Source organism: Drosophila novamexicana, unplaced genomic scaffold (genome assembly GCF_003285875.2).
Source record: "Drosophila novamexicana strain 15010-1031.04,08,12 unplaced genomic scaffold, DnovRS2.1 tig00000986-arrow-arrow-pilon, whole genome shotgun sequence".
NCBI lineage: Eukaryota > Metazoa > Arthropoda > Insecta > Diptera > Drosophilidae > Drosophila > Drosophila novamexicana.
The window spans coordinates 1,243,708-1,266,565 of record NW_020824835.1 but is presented as its reverse complement, the minus strand read 5'-3'; the positions used below and the strand labels follow the sequence as shown (position 1 = coordinate 1,266,565).

The window sequence follows — 22,858 nt, the reverse complement described above, 5'->3', positions numbered from 1 at the left end:
ATATTACTTCAATCATATATATATTTATTAACAAGTAAGAGGTTCTAGTCGGGAGCTCCCGACTAGGGGATACCCTGAACCCTCTTCTTCCAACATCAAATGCATATATATATTCTATTTTAGAAGCTATATGTCAAGTTTGGTGACTCTAGCTCTTATTATTTACCAAAAATGCCCAAAAAACAGGATATCGATATCGATTTTTATCGATTGCTTGGAAGCGGAGTAAGTTATCGATTATCGGAAACAAACTCGATCTGCGGGAACTAGGAGCATCTACGTCTAAATGCGTTCATACATACGGACGGACGGAAGGACGGACGGACGGACAGACAGACAGACGGACGGACATGGCTAGATCGACTCGGCTATTGATGCTGATCAAGAATATATATACTTTATCGGGTCGAAGATGCTTCCTTCTGCCTGTTACATACATTTCGATTTTGCGCAAATATAATATACCCTTTTCCCCATTTTTAATGGGTTCAGGGTATAAAAATATATATATATATATATTATATTTTTTTAAATTTTTAAAATATTTCTATTCGACTCAAAGGCATACATAATTAACATATTTAAAAAATGTTGTATAAACTCTTTTAGCACCTAACGCAAAGCTTAACATTAAAGTGTAAGTAGGCAGTTTTTGTCAGTGTAGTAAAACGAAATAGTTTAGCTTAATTAAAATCTTGGTGTGCAAATTGCGATTATAAAAATATGCATGAAAATGTTTTAATACTTATTTCGTTATGATTGCTTTACACAAATTCCAAGCAGTCGCATGTGAACAATAATGTATGTATATCAAGGTCAGAGGGGCCCCCACAAAAGCCTATGACTGGAACTTATGGATCAAAAGAAATAAACCACATGTGTGTGTCTGTGTGTGTGCAGGTGTGTTTGTGTATGTGTGGTGCTGCCAAAAAGTAAGTTAACTGCAAACTGGTTTGTATTACTTTAATTGCCATTATTTCACTTGTTGGCCCGTTGCCAGTTGGTAGTTGGCCTGCACAGGGCCGTTAAGGTTTGGTGTACTACATAGCTAACTAACTGCTCCAGTTGCCAGCCCAGATGCTGACATTGTTCCCATAAAAATATCAACAACAAACTTGGTTAAATGCTTGTACATTTTTTTCGTTACAAACCCGCATATTTGTCAACGTCATCGTATTTGTCATCGCCGGCGTTGTTAACGTGGCCAACAAAACGGCAGCTCTTCAAATGCCTTGCCCTAATGCCAGCGTACAGTGTTAATGGCCATTTATTGTAATTAACCAGCTCTAAATTCCAGTTACTTTGCGTCGTTATCCGTCAGATAAAATGCCAAAGCCAAAGGCTAAGGCAAAGGCAAAGGCAGAGCCAAAGACTTGTTGACGTTTGGCTTGCTACTGAATCAATTTCAATACGAATTTCGATTTCTTCTTCGAACTTTCGCAAGTCTATACGGCATTGACCTTAGCCAGACCAAAGTCGTGCAGTTATTTTTATATATTTTGTGGTCTCAATTCCCATTACATTTCGATCAAGCATTAACCAAAAGTTAAGTGTGCAATGGTTTAATTTAATTAAATTGAGCAGGACATGCCTGGGCGTTTGTTCAGCTCCGATTTCCCCCTTTTCTTCTGTCATTAATACGTACCAACATTTTAGCTAAGTTTAAAACTAAGCATTTGATCGCATTTGATTATATGCCAAGTCTACTTTCCGTTCTACTGCAAATTAAATAAACTATTTTTTACTCTTTGCCGTTTTATGCGATTCTCATGAGTTCAAGTAAGGCTCGCAGGATTTTTGCTTTTATTAAGAGCTTGTACTGACTGTCTAACAAACTTTTATCTCTGCTTCAACTGTCTCACTCTTCCTTTCACTCCCCCTTTTGTTTGTTGTCTGTTTTCTGCTTTGTTCTTCCTTTGTTCTTTTAGTGTGTTATTTATGTATTGTATATTGTTTTTAAATAAATAAGATTGCATATTAAACCAATGTCTCCTAGTTTTGTATATGTATGTATAACAAACAAAAGTAAGCAACATTGACCCTGAGTCAGCCATTTAAATTCTAGCGACGGCCATTTTATTATTCGATTTTTGTCTGTTTTCGTCCGGGACAACATTGGGCCCATTTGTTTGTCAGCTAAGAGAAAACTGGGAAATTTTGACATTGGAAATGTGCGCAGATACATTTGTATGTGTGTATTTGTATTTATTGATGCAGGCTTGATGTGACGCATAACGTTGAGGTTCCGCCAACATTCGCAATTGACGGAGCGCCAACAACAACATTGGACAGCTGGGCACACTTATGCAATTGAGAAAGTGAGAGAGACTCTCTCAGCTGCCGAACGGTTTGTGCGTACGCGGGGGCTGCTGTGCTTGTGATTGTAATTGTGTTTTGCTTTCCACAGGAACAGTTAGTTTTGAGTGCCTATGTAAGTCCAACTATTAACAAATGTGTGTATGTATATTTAAGTGTAAAATTTAAGTGCTAAGTAGATTTTAGTTGGTTTTATAGTCTGCCGCCACCCAAAGAGAACGCCATAGCCAAATGTTGAGTCTATTCTCTGCTCGCTCTCTGCTTGTTATAATATCTTAGAACAGTAAAAGCAAGCGTGTATGCTAGTTTTTGGCACTTGCAAAGCGTCTGTTATACAGAATATCTCTCAGAGGGACATCAAATCTAGAGGCAGAGAGAGAATTTTAATTCGAGAGAGAATTTGAATCATTCACACATGATCAACATTGTCTCTCCCCTCTTTCATGCTTTCATCTACATTTACACTAACAAATGTAGTTAATTTTCAAATAGCCAAATCTCTTGTACTACGTGTTTAATCGAAGTATCTGCAAATACGAACCCTCTCCTACTTGCATATTGGATGTGCGGCTTTCGGGCAAGGGGCGAGGTGGCAGACGGGACACAGGTTGTGACATTGTTTAGGTTTTAGCCTGCACTCGACATATACACGAACCTCGACACGGATGCGGCTGCCGACCCGTTACTCTGCCCAGACGCCAGCCAGGAGGCAATTTTGACAAACATTCGACCGGGTGATCAATCTTAAATTTTCACCGCTTCTGTCAGAATTGTGCGCAGTCGACGACAGGGGACTGGGATTGGGCTTAGTACTGGGACTAGGACTGGCACTGGCAATGGGTCTGGCACTGGGACTGGGACTGGGCAAGTCCATGAAATGTTGACAGCAAAACGCAGAAATTCTGCTGGTTGACGAATGGGCTCAGGCGGAGTCCTTTGGGACACAAACTGCGACCAATGACCAAATGAAGCGTAAATGTTCTCACTTCAAGTTTCAATAAGCAACTGGATATTGTATTGAATAGGCTTAAATCGAAGCAGATTCTTACATAGAGCTATACATGAAAGATACATTTTCATTATTTCATTAACAAAGCTTGCTTTCTATCCTTTTGACTTTCTATTGCTTATAATAATTCGATTCCCTGATGGAAATTTAATTATTTTCTTTGTTTTTTTCGCTTAGTTCAAATAGATAATATATCCAGAAGTACTACATTTAAACGTTTAATCGTTGATGACAAAGTACCGAACGCTTTTAAGCTTTAAAAATCAAAAATAATAATGGAAATAATTTTAGTTACTTACATTCCGTAAAAGTGCCATCCCATAAATTCAACCAATTTTTTTTTGGCAAACTGTGAAATTTATGCACAAAATCTTACATGCATACAATTTTACAAACACGTATCTTAAAAATCGTTTTTATCTGCAGAACCTAAGCCCACACTCTACGGGCTTAGCACCCTTCAACGCCCGAAACTCATCCATCATTAATTGTCAGTCAGAGTTCCTCTTCTTATTTTTGCTAGGGCCAGCGCATATATGTAAGTGTTTTTTTTTTTGAGTGTAGCATTAAAAGAGAGAAGTTTTTGGAAGAAACTATTTTCGGATGCGAAGTGTTTCTCGAACACTTTTCGCAAATGCCGCAAGTCGAACTTAATTAATGAAATGTTTGGCTTTTGAAGAGTTTTCGGTAATATTTATTAATTTATTTCATTCATTCATTGTTTAGAGTCTAGAGTTAATTGTATTGGGAATTTGGAACAACATACAAACATTACAAACATTGAATTCAATTGATTTTAGTTTTGTCATTTATTTGATACTTATTCGAATACAATTTAAAATCATAATATTACGTAATGGAATTTCTTTTAATTTTTTTTTTTTTTTTTTTGTTGTATCGCAACGGATTCAATTGAAAATGTTCACACACGATTTGAGCTACATTCGAATATTTACAAAACACAATTGGTGCAAATTTGTATTTAATTTTTGATTTCTTGTTAGATAGGATTTATATAGTTTATGCTTATGCTTAGGCGGAATTATTTATTTTTTGATTAGGACTGGTGGAAATTTACGATAAAGTATTTTTAATTTTTACTAGCTATATACAATTTATTTTAGGTTTTTTTTGTTTGGATTTTTTAATTTTTTTTTTTGAACGGAGAGAGTTTACTTCTATCGCGTGCTGGCTTTTAGCCAGATGTTTATTTTAATGAAATCTGCACCGATTTACCTGTCTCAAAGATCTGAAGCGAGCCATAAATATATACATACACATATATATATTAATGGATATTTCATTTATCACTCTACCTACTTACATACATACATACACATATGGTGCGAGGACAGTCATACGAACATATTTACAGATATGTGCTACGACAAAGGAGTGTGGGGAGGGGTGGGGGGTTGTCAGATAATTGAACTACATGGATGACATTGCAGTTTATTTACACTCGTGCTCTAACTCTGCTCTACTAGAACTAACTCAGTTGATAGTATTCTGGGGCAAAGTCGTTGGCCAGATTGCTCAGAAAATTAAAGTCCGAAGAGCTGTTCGAGTTTTCGAGGCCGCCAACCACTGAGCCGCCAGTGTTGGCAAACGCCTGTATCTGTCCAACGGGTCCTGCGGCGCCATTCAACACGAAATTCGAGTTGAGATGCGTGGCCGGCGGAGGCGGCGCAGCAACCACCTGAACAGCAGCTGCAGCCGCAGCCGGATTGTGGTGCGCGTGCAGTTGTGGATGGGCCTGGGCCTGAGCCTGCATGGCATGATGTGGATGGTGGGCGTGTGGGTGGGGGTGGCTGTGCGTGGGCGGAACAGGCGGCTGTTGCTGACCTGGGCCGGGCTCATAGTAGCCGCCGCCAAAGTTGTTGTAGCCATCGCAGTTCTCCATTTGCAAGCCAAGCGCACTGTACGTTTCGCCGGCTCCAATGTGGTGCATGTGCCTGCAAGGGATTGCAAAAAATTGTTCATTTAGAAATTTTTCATTTAATTTTCGAAAATGCTTCGTTAAGTGTGAAGCAGTTCAGTTAGTATGATACCGAATGTCGGTGTGGAGCAAGTGAAAGTTCGCTTTTCAACTACATCGTTTTGTGTGGAGCAGTTGTCTTGCATGTAACTTCGTCGAGTGAGGAGCAGTGCGAAGTTAAATTCGTCAAGTGTAGGGCACGGTTGCTCACCCCACTAATTGGCTTAGTGAAACATAGAGGGCGCTTTTAAGCTTTATTGTTGGACTGCTACTTACTGTTGGTGATTTATTGGCGTCTGCTGTTGCTGGTGTTGATGCTGCTGCTGTTGTTGAAAGACTACAGACTGATGTTGGTTTTGGTGTTGGAAATTCATGTTGTCGTAGTAGGCGCCGCCCGTTTGTGTCTTGGGATCATAGAAGTTGCTCGGCCCATTAATAGGTGGCGCCTCAAAGTCACCAACTGGATGCAGCTGCTGTTGGTGCTGCTGGTGGTTCATGTACGCGCTGCCGCCATTGGTGTCATTGTAGTTGTAGTAGAACTGCTGTTCGTGTTGGTGTTGTTGACTGTTTTGATGGAAATTCGCATTGGCAGCCACATTGGCGTTTGGTTTGGGACTTAGATAATCGCCGTGAAGCGGTTGTTGCTGCTGCTGTTGTTGTTGCTTGTGCGGGTTATGGTGCGGCGAGGCGGCGAATTCAATATCGTATTTGCCGTAATAATCCTGCGGTATTTGCTGCGGCGCTTGCAAAGTTTTCGGGTTCGGATTAGGATTGGCATTCGGATTGGGATAGTAGCCAGGTCCAGGGAAATACCCAGTCGGACCAGCCGCGCTGCTGCTGTCGCTCAGCGGGGAGGCAATCGCAATGGCATTCGCATTGGCGTTCTGATACCGCTTCTTGCCGCCGGCCTTGGCCGCAGGCGGATTCGAGGCGGCGGCGGCGGCAGCAGCGTCGGGGTCTCGCCGGAAACTAGCCAAACTGGGACCCGCTTCATAGCCAAATGGCGAGGCCTTGGATGAGGTGGAAACGGCCTCCTTTTTGATGACCTGTCGTGGCAAATAGTTGCATATTAATGGACTCAGTTGGAATTAGATCTGGACATATACCTGGCTATGGCCGTCCATGTCTTTCTTCTTCACCTTGATGGGACTCTCGTCGATGTCCTCGTCCAGGCTAACGCTGGAGGCCACGCTGGAGTCGGCGCTGATGACATTCGAGGCGGATACGGTGGTGCTGCCCAGCAGATTGGACGAGATGCCGGTCTCCAGCGATGAATTCGGAGTAACTATTATTGGATCGATGGATCAATTAGTTTGATTGGCCAGTTCTGATTACGCTTGCCAGCACTTACGACTTCCTGCGCTTGGATTATTATTTGTGGCGCTGGGCGTGTTGTTGTTGTGTCCTCGCGAATTGGACGTGGAGTCCGGTATATCGTCGGAGGGCAGCTCGCAGCCTTGACACGATTTCTTCGAATTGGAGTCTGCGTTTCACGGTAATCAAAGTAAATCAGACGGTTTGAGTGCGAAAATTGATGATTTGTTTTTATAAAGAACACAAAAATAACAAAAAACTAAAACCAAAAATCATAATCGAAAAAAAAATATACTCTCAACTAAAGCTGAAGATATCACGAAAGGGGTTAGTTATGGCCGCATGAGGAGACGGGAAACTCTCGAGCTCGAGTCTCGAGCGAAATGCCAAAGTTGAGCCCTCCTCCAGCTGACAATGATTGATAAGCTACAGCATATTCTACTCTTCTGCCTCGAAAAGTAAAAGTGGCCCGCCAAAAGATAACTGAGTGGTTCGTGGTTCGTGGTTCATTCGAGCAGGAGGCAGCCATAGGAGTTGCCATACGTTTTGCTCATCATTTGCTCTGTCTTTAAACTGACCTAATTCCCAACGAGTTCTTGTAATGTGCTCATAGAATGGATTGTGAATTTAAAGAGCTGCCTTAAATGTAAATGGGCCCATTTTCTTATTGTTATCTTTGTTATCAATACGGTTGTTATGCCCTTGTGGGTATAAGCATCTAAGATCAGCATCAACAGCCAAATCGAAATAATTGTGTGTCCGTCTGTAGATTAAAAGCTCTCTTCATAAAACTTGGCATAGGTCCATCTTTCTGTTGAATATGTAGGAACCGGCCGGATCGGCCCACTATATCGTATAGCTGAGATAGCAGCGATCGGTCGAAAAGAAGGTTCTTGTAAGGAAAATCTAGATGTCTTGTCCAACCACTATGCTCCTTATTTATGAGCCGCAGCTAATCAACATCGGAACACTATATCATATAGCTTTCTTGAAAGAATCTGTCAAATCTAAGTTTTGAGAGCTCAGCAATTAAGAGCTTAACAATTCTTCTCAGATATCTGTAAGCCCGCAAGCCATAATTCTACAGGGTATGTAATTTTCGGCATGCCTTAGATAGCCGTTCTCTCTTGTTAATATTAGTTATATTTATATAGGATATTTGATTTCAAATTCAGTTTTTATCTGACATAAATAAATAAATATAAGACGTTTGGCAATTTTTAGTTTTGAATCTCCAAACATTATTTTGAAACTTTAAAATGTTGTCGAAAATCTTAAAATAAATGGAACTTTCTGATGGTCTATGTTCTGACGCTCTCTAGATTATCTTTTGGTTGAATTCGGAAAATTGTTTCCTTGTTTCAAGATAAGAAATTTTAATTATTATTTTGAGTCAAACATTTTTTTTGAAAATCCTTCCTTTGTATCCCTGTGTTAAGTTGAAATAATTGAATTACTCTTTGGTTAATATTTCGTTTCGCGTTTGGCTCATAATCATAATTATTTGAATTCAACTTGTGTATTTTCCGTCTAACTTTCTAAATATGATTTAAAATTCATTATTTATTTTGAAAATCGCGTTTCTTGAGAAGATATTTAGTAAAAATAAAGTTGGTTTATATTTTTGCCAACGCGCAACTTCAGCTTTAGTTCTTAAATAAAATTTAAATAGGCGTTTCTGGCGGACTCTGCACTTACTACTATCGGATTGATCATCGTCACCTTTGAGGCTATCCTTGTTGTCCTCGTCGTCGGTCTTCGAGAGCGTTTGTCGTTTGTGTTTCATGCGACGATTCTGAAACCAAACTTTGACCTGAAAAAAGGCAGCAATAGCGATAAGAATTGCATTATATAATTATAGTTGAAGGTGGAGGTGTGAAAGAAGAGCAATTAAAAAGTGTAGGAAAAGAGCTCAGCCGCAACGGACATGTGCGGATCTCAGCGACTGTCAACCTTGGCGTGGTGCAATTTATCAGAAATAATGGAATTTTTCCACCTTTCGAAGAGCAGGTGAAGGGTGTGCAGACACCGACCGACTGACTGTCAGGTTGAGCATTGAAATAAATTGAGTCAGAATGGGCAAAGGGTGTGAGAGAGGGAGAGGGAGGGAGGTAGGTAGGTAGGGAGTAAAGCGGAGCAGAGGCAGAGTCGAATGTGGAGTAAAATTGCACTCACCTGTCGCTCGGTCAGATCCAAGCTGGCTGCTATTTCGATTCTTCTTGGGCGGCATAAATATTTATTGAAATGGAATTCCTTCTCCAGCTCCAGCAGCTGCGTGTTTGTGTACGCGGTGCGCAGACGTCGGGGCAGGCCGTTTTCTGGAACGAATTCAGCTGCAATTGAAAATTGCATTTCTTGTTTGAGTCCGTGAATAAATGTGAATTTGAACGTGGCTCCGGCTCTGCATGGTTACCGGAGCGCCTTCTACTAACGAATTGCATACACTTGAGTTCGACTCCTGGGCGTAACCACCACCAACAACAACAACAACTGCAACAACAACAACAATTGCAACAACAACGACTGACTGGCAGGAATCAAAAGCCCGCCCCGCTGATGCATTGCGACAACTTGAAGTATTGAGCAACTGCTGCAACTGCTCCTGGGCTGGTTGTGATTGTAATCAATCCATCAGCTCGTCACCGGCCATAACTAATTCAGCGGTGGGCCAACTATAGGAAGAGCATCCTGTCTGCCACCTAGCCCAATGCGGCTGCAGCTGATGTTCGTGTGGCTGCCACCAAATGCGGATAACGCATCTCTACCAAGTTTTCTCGAGCGTCGCGAGCAGCTTCCCATCTCCCATATCCATCCACATCGCCAGCTATCTCAAACTCTATCTCAATCTCAAGCGTTAAGTAATTAACAAAAATCTAATCAATCAATCCGTGTGCCGCGTGAGGCAACGCCAGCGACACTTCAAGTAGTTCGGCTACTGTTTCCGCTTCTGCTTCAGCTTCAGCTTCTGCATCTTCGGGCTACTCCAGCTTTTGGTTAACTTCATTTGAATATCTGGTTAGGGTGCATTTGTACTGGGTTCGATGCCTGAGAAAGCAGATAATGCTTTGGAAAGTTGTGATCTTTTTAAAAAACTATATTTCCTTCTAGTAAATATTATTTTAGGTTTTGTTTACGATTTTCTTTAAGTGTTTTCACAAGCATCGGTTGTTGCGTAATGTAAAATAAATGTGAATTAAATTATGAATATATTTTTGATTTTATTTATGCTGAGCTGAACCTTAAGACTGTTTATCCACATAAAAATATCCGAAATAAAGCTAGAAACCTAGTTTATCTTTTTTGTTTTCTCGTTCTGTTAGACCTTTCGCCTACTTAGATCAGCTTTCCTTCATGTGTAAAAATGTTAAATTCCTTTCCTAAGAAAAGGCTATCAAAATGTAATTTTGCTATCAGTATTATTTTTACTTGGACAATTGCGACCGAAAAGAATACCCTGTAACCAGGTCTTCGGAGATGTCTTAAGCAATTTGCGTGTGCCATTAAATCTAGACAGATAAATAAATTGGATTGTAAAAAATATATTTATTGACTTTGTGGAAATCGCGGCAGTTGTTCAAATATTTTGATATTTAGTCGAAAGTTCTCTGATATCGAACGGACTGACTGCAGAGAGTTGAGAATATGGCTTAACAGCTGCTGTTCGAAAATCTATAACGTTATTTTATATAGAAGGCTCAGCTATTACATACATGCATATACCCTGGTGAGCCATTGTGAATGAATGCAGGGTATGCAAAGCATAAGTTCCGAGTATATTCATGACTTGTGCTCGTTTTTAAATGTCTAATTCAAACTTCTCATCAATTCAGTCGAGGGAAGCACTTTGACATTTTGAAATTGGGTTATTCTTCTGACACATTTCAGACACTCAGACATTGACAAAATACGACAATTTGATTTGTTTTTATTGCAGTAGCTGCCACATTAATGTACAACCCGCAACATCGTTATTGTAACATACAAATAGTATGGAAAGCATGGCTAATGATGGTAAAAATCAAATTCAACTCGAAATATGTCTTAAAAACAAAACTCACAAGTATCTGGGAATATCGTACATACTATACACTATTAAGGGGCAAAAAAAAAAAAAAAACAAAATTATATAAGATATTCGCATATCATATGATGGGTAAAGGTGAACACTTTGATATTTTTGCGCGCACACCTTATTTGCATTGATGCGATGAAATTTTCGCAACCGAAAAAGGAAAATGCTTGCACGTGAATTTCCAGTTGAACGGAGCTTGGGCCTGGGGAATGGGGGGGCTTTCAATAGCCAGCAAATGGCAGCCAGACATAGACACTGATTGAATTACAGATGCGAGTTCCTTCATCAATACTGCCAAAGCGGATGCCATAAACACCACCTGGTGGGGCACACACATACACACAAATACACCCAACCCATTTGCCCAAATAGAAAGGCAAAGGGACACACAACAGCAGGAACATACAGGTGAGCCCCAAACCGGGAGGCTGTGGGAAGCAAGTCGCATGTTACGAGCACTTGCGAAAAGTGCCCAGATACAAGAGAGAGAGAGTGAGTGTAGGGTACGAAAAGCATAAATTTCGCACAAAAGTTGCAACCAAACTGTTTACGAGCAAAAGGCAAATAGGGAGCTAGAGTGGGTGGTGGGGTGGGGTCTGAAGTGGGGCGGGGAGGGGACGGCAGGGCGAAGGCAGCCGCCAGCGACCGAAACTGAAAAGTAAAGTGCACAAAAGCAGAAAATATGATTTCCTTTTTGGCGACGACGAGCAGAAAGATAATTTTCTAAACCGAACCGTACACACACACACACACACACACACACGTAGAGAGAGAGAGAGGGAAGGGACAGAGCGGGGCCGGGTGGTTACACTGTGCAAGATTGGAGCAAAATGGAAAGCAAGTTGGCTGCAATTCCTGCAGCCTGGTCAAAATGAAATCCCAGTACCCGGCCATGGCCCGACAGCTGGTTAGGGCATTCAAGGTATCTGAAAATTACAAAATGAATTTTTGGCAGCGCGGGCAGGGCAGTGCAGGGCGGCGCTGTGTGTGGTGGGCGTTGCATTGGAAACGTCATCAGCATGGATGAAATGCCGGAAAAGTCAAAACGTAACGAAACTTATCAGCAACTACGTCGGATACTTTGTGTGTGCAGCAGCACTTGGGCCCTGCCTAGCTGAAGATTTGCACTTGTGTTTTAAATCGGATTCCAACGATATGTATGTACATATATATGTGCATATATATTTATATGCTATATATTAATTTTCAGCTCGGAAGTGCTAGTCATGATTTACAGCACTTGAAATACACTTATTAACAGCGCCGAGGGCATAATTTACATGTTAACACTTAAACGCACTCGTTGACCCCCCACCCTCCCCTCCCTTTGCTACACCTCCTACTGCGTCCAGCGCTTCGGTCTGACCTTTTTCCACACTTACACTCTGTCTCGTTGCCCGCCTGCTGCAGTCAACTATGTGAAAATTTATGTCTGCATTTTGGTCAGGCGAACAACAAGAAGAAGAAGAAAAAAAAATGCTGCTACGGCCACACTTAACGCATCTGCTGCCCCTGGCAGTCCGAGCCCGAAATTAAAATGAGCGTAAATTTTGCAACAATTGCAAAATGTTGTCAAAACGTACCCAAAGGTAACTAACACTTGTAAGTTTTTCATTACTTATTAAAATGACTACACTGCAAGAAATTAAATATGACATTATTATGTATTGCAGGTTGGTTAAAGTAAAAACGGGCAAAGAGTTGTTAAATGCTGTTTAAAAATACGATACGATACGATGTATAAATAACTATCCACATCTCGAGAGTGGAAACGGGGTATCAAAGGCATTTTTGAGAAAATTTCCATCTTTTATCAATTAAATAGTTCATAAAAGTGTGTAGGCGCTTCTTAACTAAAAATAAATGAGTTTATAAAATGGCTACACATAAGGCCTAAGTCGTGTAGCCAGGACTTGCGCATTCTGAGATGTCGTAATGGAAGGCCTTATAAATTATACTTCTAGCGTGTATTTGAGCCTTGCTTTAAATAAATGTTTTGTATTTTATGTGCCTATCAAAGTTAACAATCATTTTAAATATCAATTAAAATTGTGTTGGCCTCTTAATCAACCATTTACGGAAAAAATATAGTCTCCGTAGAATATATGAAAGACTTGGCAGCACTCTGTATATGATTTTTGCGAGATGTTGCCATATGTGCAAAAAATCTTGCTTCATTTTAGATTTAGTACAGTCCAAAATAACAGATAAGATAATTTATGTATTTAACAAATAATGAATGACAACAATTAAATGCCGTTTAAATTCTTTACTGACAATGGGCTCAGTGTATTTGCCTCATTTAAATCATTCTCAAGTCCCATACCAAGGAATGTGGCTTTTTTACTGTGCATCCGCCCCTTGGCTGTTCCTTTCGCCACGACACTAAACATGTGCATAAGTACGCTGGGTCTTGGCTGTGGGTTTTGTGCTTAACCACTTACACGTGTTAGTCCATAAGGATGCACATTACGAACATTTGTGGACACATGAATGGGACAGCGGTCAACAAGGTGGGCACAATTTGTGGCAGGACCTTTGAACGGTGCTGGCAAGAACAAACACGATGACCAAAAGTGGACACTGTTCAGGGTTTAGAAAAAATGACCTCAATTTATCTTGTAAAATTTTCTGGATCTAGCTAAAACTGCCACAAGGGTGCCGAGGGGGGGGGGGGGGGGGGGCGAGTTAGAAGTGGCACATTCTGTGGCTTGAGTTATGTTTGAGTTTGTGGTTGCAAAACTTTAAAGGCACAGCCTGAAAGTACTTACTGGAATTTGGTGGGGAATGGAAAAAGAGATGGGCGCTGAGCACAGCGAGTGCCATGACAAATTCAATCAAAAAAGTCCGCCCAGGCTGGGAACAATGTTCAGATGGGGAGTGGCTAGGTGGAGAACGGATGTGCAGCTTACTTGGACGGCTTCTCGGCTTTAGTTTCAGCTTCAGCTACTTCAAATGCCAAATGCTGCAATGCGTTGTGATGCGATGCGATGCAGTAAAAATGCTCAAGCTGACAACAAAAAGACACAGCTATAGATACAGATACAAATACAGATGCAGAAAAGCAGAGCTGCTGCTGGAGCTGAAGCTTTGGTGTGGGTCGACAAATGTACGAATGCGCAGAGCTGCATCATTAATCATTTCGAGCCCAGGAAGACAACGACCGAGACGAGACGCAAAAGAAGGCGATGACGACGACGTCGACGACGACGTCCACGTTGAGGCAGTAGAAAAAGTCAATTTCTCATGAAAATATTTTGTATCTGTATCTATTTGCTATGCGTCTACAAAACTACGAACTACAAACTAAACAAAAAACGTGTCGTTTTAAACTGGAGTCACAGTTGCTCGTATCTATTTTATTGGCTACTCGATTGACATTCGAGACAAACGTGGCTTAAAGCTTGTTGCTCACATGCTGCTCGCTGGCCAATCCCTGGTTGAGTGGCCACCGCAGGGTGTCCGGCACTGGAGTGCCTGCTGATTAGCTGCCAAGCGGGAGATAAAGGCCAAGCTAGGGCCCAGATGAAATGTCTTCAATCATTTAATTGTGGGCTAGATTGACATTCATGCGAAAAGTGTACAGCACTTGCGCCAGAGCAGGAATTTGCTCTGGATTAGTTTTAATTAGCCTCGCCGAAAGGGGTTGAAAGAACAACAACAATTATAACAACAAAAGCAGCAACAAAATATTACGATTACGTGTATCCTTACCCAGAGGATTGGGCGACGGGGCTCAGTGTGAATGCTTTTACCGAGCTGCCAGTTTCAAAGATAAATTAGAGAAATATATTTAATGACTTTTCATGACCAGCAAATGTCAACAAACAGAACATTTACAGAGCAGTCACAACAACATCTACAACAACAACAACAACAATGATAACAAAACTATCTGCAGTCCGAGGAGTGTGGATTGTTTATCTAAGCGGTAGGACCCTCTTTGTTGGTAGGTGTGAAAATTGTTGATTAATGTTCCGCTTTAGAACTGTCATTGTTAAACTTGCATATTCCAAATTTGAAGCGAGTATTTTTACATTTAAATAATATTTGATGATAAATAAATATATGCATCCAGTCGGCTTGTGAATGTTTAATCTATGTACAAGGAAATTTAACCTCATAAATAAGACATTTCCCCTTATTAAGTATGTAAAACTGCGCTCTTATATTAAAACCAATAGCTATAAAATGAGAAAGACTTATATACTATTATAGCAGTTGCATGCCAAATTTAGTGTTTCACAAAAATTCGCTTCCAGTTTTAATGTGACTAGACGAACATTTAGTTAGATAGCATCTAAATTATTTTATATTAATTAAATAGAATGCAAGAGCTGCACCTATTTATTTATTTTATTTAGTTTTTAAACATTATCGAACATTTTTTGCATATGTTGGACATTAGCAGAAAATTACAAGGAAATACTAATTTTCAAAAATTGCATTTGGTTTATAGAACTTTAAATATAACTTTTAATGTTAATTAAAGCTTTAATGTGCTTTCAAAGCTCCAGCCCTGATTTTAAAATAATCAAAAATGCATTGAAAACGAAATCATGCTGACTGACGTTTAAAATCAGTCGAAATGATCAAACTAGAAGCAAAGAGGTGAAGAGACGGACATACCTATATCGGGTTGGTACGAATCGCAGTATAATATTGCTAAATATGCCCTGTCGAGGCATTACACATTTCACAACCAAATTATAATACCCTCTGCAAGGGTATTAAATTATAACCTATAAATTTATTTTCTGTTAACCATGAAAATCAAAAAGCCATTAGGCAGCATTTGAGAGCCAAGGAAACAAGAACAAATCTCTGTTATCCGTTTAAATATGGTCACATTTTTTTAAAAGTTTTATGATTAAAAAAAGTTGCCTACGTTTTAGTACACTCACACAGACACACATACATGCACACACAGGGAGAGTTCCTCGTGGTAAATCGTCATTGAATCAAGTTAAATACTTTAAAGCGGCTTAAATTGAAAAACTTTCAACATGGCCCGCACAACTATGTATTGTTCCATGTGCATATATATAGAGTATAGATATATATATGTGTGCTTGTATTTATGTGCTTTATTTTTATATATTTTTTTTATACAGATGCGCATGTGTCTAAAAATGAAAGAAAGAAACATTTCGTCTCGGCTCGTCTCGTCTCGTCTCGTCTCGTCAGGGAAATATGAAAGCTGTTGGTAAACTTTTATGCAGCGCCTAAGACCCTCGTCCCCTCCCCAGCACCATCCCCATCCCCATCCCCATCCTCATGTCTATCAGCAGCTACGCCACTGTCTCTGCTCCTGCCTCCGGCTGTGTCTCCGGTCTGTCATTTTGGCCTGGCGCACTGCTGCGAGCATTGCCTCAGCCATGGCTCAAATATGAAATCCATCAGGGATGCTAAGAGCTGTCAATCAAAATCAGCGAGGGAAACTTTTTCAGCGTTCAACAAAAAATTTACATTTCTTTTTTTTAGCATGGCTCGCTTTACCTCTCTTCCTCTCTCTCTCACTCTCTCTCTCTGCCAATGGCGGGGTTGATCAGGATTACGCTCAGCATGTTGGCCAGATTGAAAGCAAATTAAAAATGAAATTTAAAAGTGTCCCCAAACGAAAACGCAGCGTCAATGGAAAATTAATGTCAATTTAAAAAGCTGTCTTTGAGTTTTCGAATTTTGTTAGCAAATCGCCAAAAATGACAATAATTCCGCACGCTGGCCACAAATTATGTGACTTTACCAAATGCGATTACAACAAAGCACCTTGAAAAAAAAAACCAACTATCCACAACAAGACGAAGAAGTATTTGGCCCCGTTGCCAACTGAGTTTCGAGCGTAGCAAAAATTCCATGAAAAGCTGCGCGGCTTTTTGCTGAACGTTGGGGTTGGGGGCGGCAAGCGGGGGACGCTCAACAATAGCGATCGCTATACAAAAAGTGCCGCCGGCTCATAGAAAAGAGACCAGAGTATGAAAAATTATCAACGTGCACATTGTCTAGGGTTGCCACACGGCGCAGACAAAGACAGCGCGAAGGCCAAAAAGCAGCTTAAGATCGTTTGAAGTCTTGGACAACTCTTTGAATACACTCGAATGAATGAATGCCAGCAGCAGCAGCAGCAGCAGCAGCAGCAGCAGCAGCAATGGCCGACCGTGCCATGATTAATCAATATTTGTTGTTTTGGAAATGCAACAAAAGCGTCGCCAAGTGGCGAACACGGGACAGCAGCAGCAAAAGTGCGGGTAGCCAGTGTTGCCACCAGACTCAGTTAAAGATGTGGCTGCCGCATTTCTTTTGCTCCAGGTTTCGGTTTCGGTTTCGGTTTCGGTTGCGGCATTTGACAGATCAACGCGCGCTGACAGCTTTCAGTGTTGTTGTTGCTGTTGTTGTTGGGTTGCCATTGAGCAATGTTGAGCATAATTGATGATGCGGCTTTGGCTTTTGAATTTCTGTGTTTCTTTTTTTGTTTTGTTTACGATGGAGGTTTCTTGATCACATTGGCTTCACGCCATGCTCCACGTATGTACATCCCTGAGTTATTTATTAATTTTGTGTGCTTTTTTTGTGATCGATTGAAGCGAATAGAAGCGAATTTCAGTTGCTTGATCGCATCGGCTACTGTTTATGTTCACGGCTTTTTGCTGATGATAGGTGAGTGAGTAGAAAACCTGTCCAGACAACGGACCGTGGTCAATTAGAATGTGGTAGCCCTCTAATTAGAATTGAGCCGGCAACTGAATATTGATTATGACTAGTTCAGTAACTAAGCGTATAATGATTTGAAAGAATAGTAAAAAAACTCGTTTTTATGGCAATATTTCTGATCGGAAAATGTAACATTTTGATGAAACAGTAAAAACTATTTGAACGGACATTTAAATCCACCTCAAACGTTTTTCGTACATTTTCCCCTCTCTAATTAACAAACAATTAGTTCAATTTTCTTATACTTCTCTTATCGATATGTTAAAATTGTGTAAAATTCGATTGGTTAATCAGAAAATCTACAATTCTTATAAAAAAGTGAAAACTGAATGGGAAATGGGTGTGATTTTCCTATGCTCCTCCTTTCGAAGTGTTCAAATTGTATGAAAGTGAAATTCAATAATCTTTGTACCAATATTTCTAGCCAAAAAATTAAAAATTTTAATGAAAAGGTAAACATTAAGTCACATAAGCATTTCCTCCCATCTCAACTGGTTTTCGTATATTTTTCCCTTCTCTAATAAACAATAAGTTCCAACTTCTTTTACTCCTCTTTTCGAAGTGTTCAAATCGTATGAAAGTGGAAAACAATTTTAATATAACCATTTTCTAATCAGAAAATCTATAATTTTGAACCACTAAAACTTCATTAAATGCGCATGTACCGCCATCTCAACTGATTTTCGTATATTTTTCCCATAATAATAAACCCATTATAAATAAACAATAATAAACAATAAGGTACATTTTCATCCCTCTTTTTTTCTACATGGTAAAATTTTGCAAAAACGGAATTGTGGAAATACATTCTATGTGTCACACAAATTGCCTAACAAGAACATGGATAAAAAACAAAACAGATTTTGAAAGCAGCTGGTAAATTAAACAAGAGAATAAGTTACCAGGCGCCTGAAGGTGCCTGTGGATCTTAAACGTTTTGATTTAAGAACTGGGTGAGCATCAGTTTAGTCGTCGACTTTAAATAAGAATAAAACGAATTGATCAAGTTTTGTTGTAGTACAATATAATTTAAGGCTCTTAAATGTTTAGTTATTCTTATGTTCTCTCCTCCTCAGTAAAAATTAAAATTGACGCCCTGCATTACTTGCCAAATGGTCAGTGCGCCGAAGTCATTGCCATTGTTTGAAGATATAAAATTTATTTTTCTGCTCGATTTGATTCACATTAAATAAGCTGTTAAAACGCAAGTAATTCCGGAGCTGGAAATGGAAATGCCAAAATCATTTTGGGTGCAGCCAAAGGACTCAGATATCCGACTGGGATAAGAAAAGCGCGAACTCATGGCCAGCTCAGGGCCCAAGGAGCGCCCAGTGCAAATATTTTTTAAGGCCGGAGACGGCCGAGGAAATTGCCGCATTCCAGACCGAGCACGAGGATGAGGATGAGGACGAGACCGCAGCTCAACCTGTGGCCGGTTCGCATCACGTCGTTTCCGTGCCCGGGGCAAAAATGAAAATATAGAAATACATATAAATAAGATTGCGCATGTATTTGCGACTCGATGGAGTACGGGTAAGGTGGAGAAGGGCAGACGGGTAGTGGTAGGGGGGGCTAAGCAAATGCCCAAGCAGCAAACTTTGCTTGAAACAACAAAATAATGCCTCATTTTTTCTTATCGCCGCAATAAAGCAGCATAAACGCTTCATTTCCATTTGTCTCGCAGCAGAATCGCCCTCAGCCAGCTGCAGAGACGCAACGTCACTCGTCCCATGGTTGGTCAGAGGGAGAGGAGGGTGACGGGCAGTGTGGGGAATTTATATGGAGAGGGTGAGCGGAGCAAGGGAGTTACATGGCGTTGGCCACCCAGTCGGCGACGCCGGCTGTCCACATCAGAAGGTTTGCCGAAGAACAGCAGAAGAGACGAAACAAAAAAAAAACCGTTTACACGCCAAGCTCAAGTTTCTTTCTTTCTTCTACTACTACTTCTTGCAATTTTGCCCTCTTCTCTGATTCGTCATTTCTTATACGCCATCAGACCGCCGCTGTTGTTGTAGTTGTTGTTGTTGTTGCAGTATTTTTATCGCCCGTAAGTTTTGCTTATTTTAAACACGAACGCCCAACAACACCGCAAACCCTACAACAACGACAACAACAACAACAACAGCAACCGGCGGCACAATATTCACGGTAAATAAAAAAAAAAGCGAAGAAAAAACAAAAGTCACTTCCGTTGCGCGAAAGGAAAACGCGAAAAGTCTGCAGACGACGACTGTGGGCAGGGCCCCCTCCGACTTAGGAATAGATGTAGAATTTACAACTTCTAATTAGATGAAAAACAGTCGCAGATATCGCGAAAAAAAAAAAACTTAAAATTAAACTAAATTATAAGCATAAGCTTAAGCACACACGGAAGAGAAATCGCATGAGACGGCGATTAAAAATGGCAATAGTTATATTCTATATTTAACTTTCATATGGGTTAAGACGATTAAATATATAGCATAAGAAAATATTTATGAGTACTTGTAAATGGACATATATCCAAATGCTAATGATTAAATTGCGAGTGAACTGCTGGGACTCTACGGACTTGCCGTATTAAGGTATTATATATTTTTATTATAGGAAGAATAAACGAATGCTTAGTCTTTTCGAGCTGAAGTGGACTTTCACAATTAAAATATATGAGAGAGAAATGAGAAATCCTTATTAGAAGCCCTGATCTTGGAGAACGCAGACTGCCCTATGGAGATTCCAAATTTTGTGTTTCAGATCCATTTATCATAAAGTTTTTTGGTTTCATCGATAGCTAAATCGTAAGATTTATCTACAGAATCAGGTTTTGTAGAATATTAAGACAAACACAAGAAATATATGTACATATATAAGACTTTCTTTTCTGACCGATTGACTGACTATATCTATATCTAAAGACTATCTCTTCGGACTGATTGACTGACTATATCTATATATATAAGAGACGTTCTTTCGATTGAACGATTGGCTGACTAGTTCTATATATAAGACTATCTTTCGATCATCTGGCTGACATGACATCGAACACTATAACACTTTATACATTTTTCTTGCTCTCTGCTAACAGTTTAGCAGAATTGCATACAAATTAAGAGAAAGACTGAAGACTGACACTCAATGCGCTCTATAGGCACGTATATATACTTATAGAACACATTGTATTAAATGCTAAGACTTATCAAATGACTTCCGCATACTTTATATGCTCTTAATAGCTCAACAAATTGTCAATTCCACGTGTAATTCAATTTGTTTATGGCTAACCATTAGATTGTCTGGACTTGTGCACTTGTCGGGGTGATAGACCAATAAAACAGCTTTCAGCACGTTGCATTGAATGTACAGATAAGAGGAAAGAAATGTGATAAATCTTGACTCGATTGGCTAATTGACAAGCCAAAGCAGCAGATATATGCAGTATATATGAATACATGTGCCTGGCAATCAACAAGTTTGCGACGAGTTGGCGGGCGCAAATGCAAATTAATTAGCGAGCTGTGCTGCGGCTGCTTTAATTGCGATCCCAACAACGGCGTCCACACGGCGTATGCGTGTTGCATGCACCAACCAAAGCTGACAGACGAGCACGGCCCGATAATTGAATTTGCCCGGTGTCCGCGTCCGCGTCCGCATCCGCATGCGTAGAACGCAGCTGTGGCTGGAGATGTTGCCTCCAATTTGCCACAGGCGCCGCCTTTAAATTTGAGTTATGGCAACCAACGAGTCGAAATGCGTATCCACATACATATGGACAATGTGAGCATGTATGTGTATATGGCCATGTTTGCAGTGCGTGAATTTTGTCCCCGAAAAACAGGCTGCGGTAGTTGGTAGTTGGTGGCGTTGTTGCTGTCGTTGTTGTTGTTGTTGTTGTTGCTGTCCAATATTAACCCTGCAGTGTACGTCTTGAGACATAAATCATCTAAATCACTCGAACGTTGCAGCTGCCTCTGCGTCCCGAGCCAAAGACATTAAATAAATCGCTGCCTGCCAAATGTTTCACATACGATTTGCCTAAGCAACTCCTCAGCGACGCTCTTTGGCAAAAGTTTTGCATTTTATGCCAGCTTCAGCTTCAGCTCCAGCTCCAGAGCTGCCTTTGGCTGTCAGCTTGTACGACTCTACACCCATTCCTGAGCCGCCCTCCCGCCGTAGCAGTTGTGGCCCTCCCACTGCTTGTTTGTGGGGTTTCGTTCGGTTTTAGGTGGAGTGCTCCTTGGGCATGGCCATGTCAAGTGCATGTGTATGTTACATTACACACAGGTGGCGACATATGCTAAATGTCACATAGTTTAAGCTCCATTACAGCAGCATATTCATGTGCTGCGCATATATCATTTATGAGATGTCAGCCCATGTGGCAAGTAGTTCAATTTGTTGCATATACAAGGTATAGATTTATAGATATATCAATTTGTGAGATAGTAATTGAATCCTATTGTAGTTGAATATCTGTCAATATATATATTAATTCAAGAAACTGAATATTATTATACCCTTGCAGAGGGTATTATAATTTTGTCGTGAAATGTGTAACGCATAGAAGGAGAAATCTCCGACCCCATACAGTATATATATTCTTGATCAGCATCAACAGCCGAGTCGATAGAGCCATGTCCGTCTGTCCGTCTGTCTGTTTCTATGCGAACTAGTCTCTCAGTTTTAAAGCTATCTTAATGAAATTTTGCAAAAGTCCCTATTTCTGTTGCACGCAGCACATATGTGAAAACCAGCTTGATCGGACCACTATATCATATAGCTGCCATAGGAACGATCGGTCGAAAATTAAGTTTTTGTATGAAAAAACATTATGTTTTTCAAGATATCTTGACCAAACTTGGCATTTATTAGTTTTACTTTACTCCTCATATATATGCAAAATCCTATTAGGATCGCACAACTATATCATATAGCTGCCATAGGAACGATCGGTCGAAAATTAAGTTTTTGTATGAAAAAACATTTTGTTTTTCAATATATGTTGTCCAAACTCGGCATTAACTATTTTCCCTGTGCTTCTTAGATACGAGCAAAGCCCTATAAGCATTATGAAAAGGTTGGGTCTGCAAGGGTATAAGATCTTCGGCGTGCCAAAGATAGCCCTTCTTTCTCGTTATATTTCATTTAGTTTACTCTAGAAACTTATATTTAAATATAATACCTGATAAGTAGCTATTATTGAATGTATAAATTGTTGTTCAATAAGTTCTATTTCATGAGCAAACAATTCCCAATCGACTTTTTTTTTTTATTTTCTACACTGTCTTTTTTTAATTACAGGAAACTTACTAACAAATAAGAACTCTCGTTTCTTCTGCATCTTTAGTATCTTGTACAATAATTTATTTATACTTGTGCCTAGCGAAAAACAAAAGAAACAAACAAAATCGAATTGTATTATAATTTTATTTTAAGTTTCCTGTTTAAGTCAAAAATAATAATCTGATAAAATGATTAAAAA

At 40.1% G+C, this 22,858-nt stretch overlaps 1 protein-coding gene across 1 annotated transcript in view; it reads right to left on the bottom strand.

Annotated features, from left to right (window-relative positions):
- Positions 1 to 4,455: 4,455 nt before the first annotated feature.
- Positions 4,456 to 22,858, bottom strand: part of LOC115765611 (homeotic protein proboscipedia) — a 39,556-nt gene continuing 21,153 nt past the window's right edge. The window contains exons 3-8 of the mRNA XM_030709261.1: positions 8,793 to 8,950; positions 8,316 to 8,430; positions 6,655 to 6,786; positions 6,410 to 6,588; positions 5,580 to 6,349; positions 4,456 to 5,280 (exon numbers count right to left, since the gene is read on the bottom strand). Coding sequence (XP_030565121.1) covers positions 4,815 to 5,280; positions 5,580 to 6,349; positions 6,410 to 6,588; positions 6,655 to 6,786; positions 8,316 to 8,430; positions 8,793 to 8,950 — 1,820 coding nt within the window. The 3' untranslated portion in view covers positions 4,456 to 4,814. The remainder of the gene's footprint in view (positions 5,281 to 5,579; positions 6,350 to 6,409; positions 6,589 to 6,654; positions 6,787 to 8,315; positions 8,431 to 8,792; positions 8,951 to 22,858) is intronic.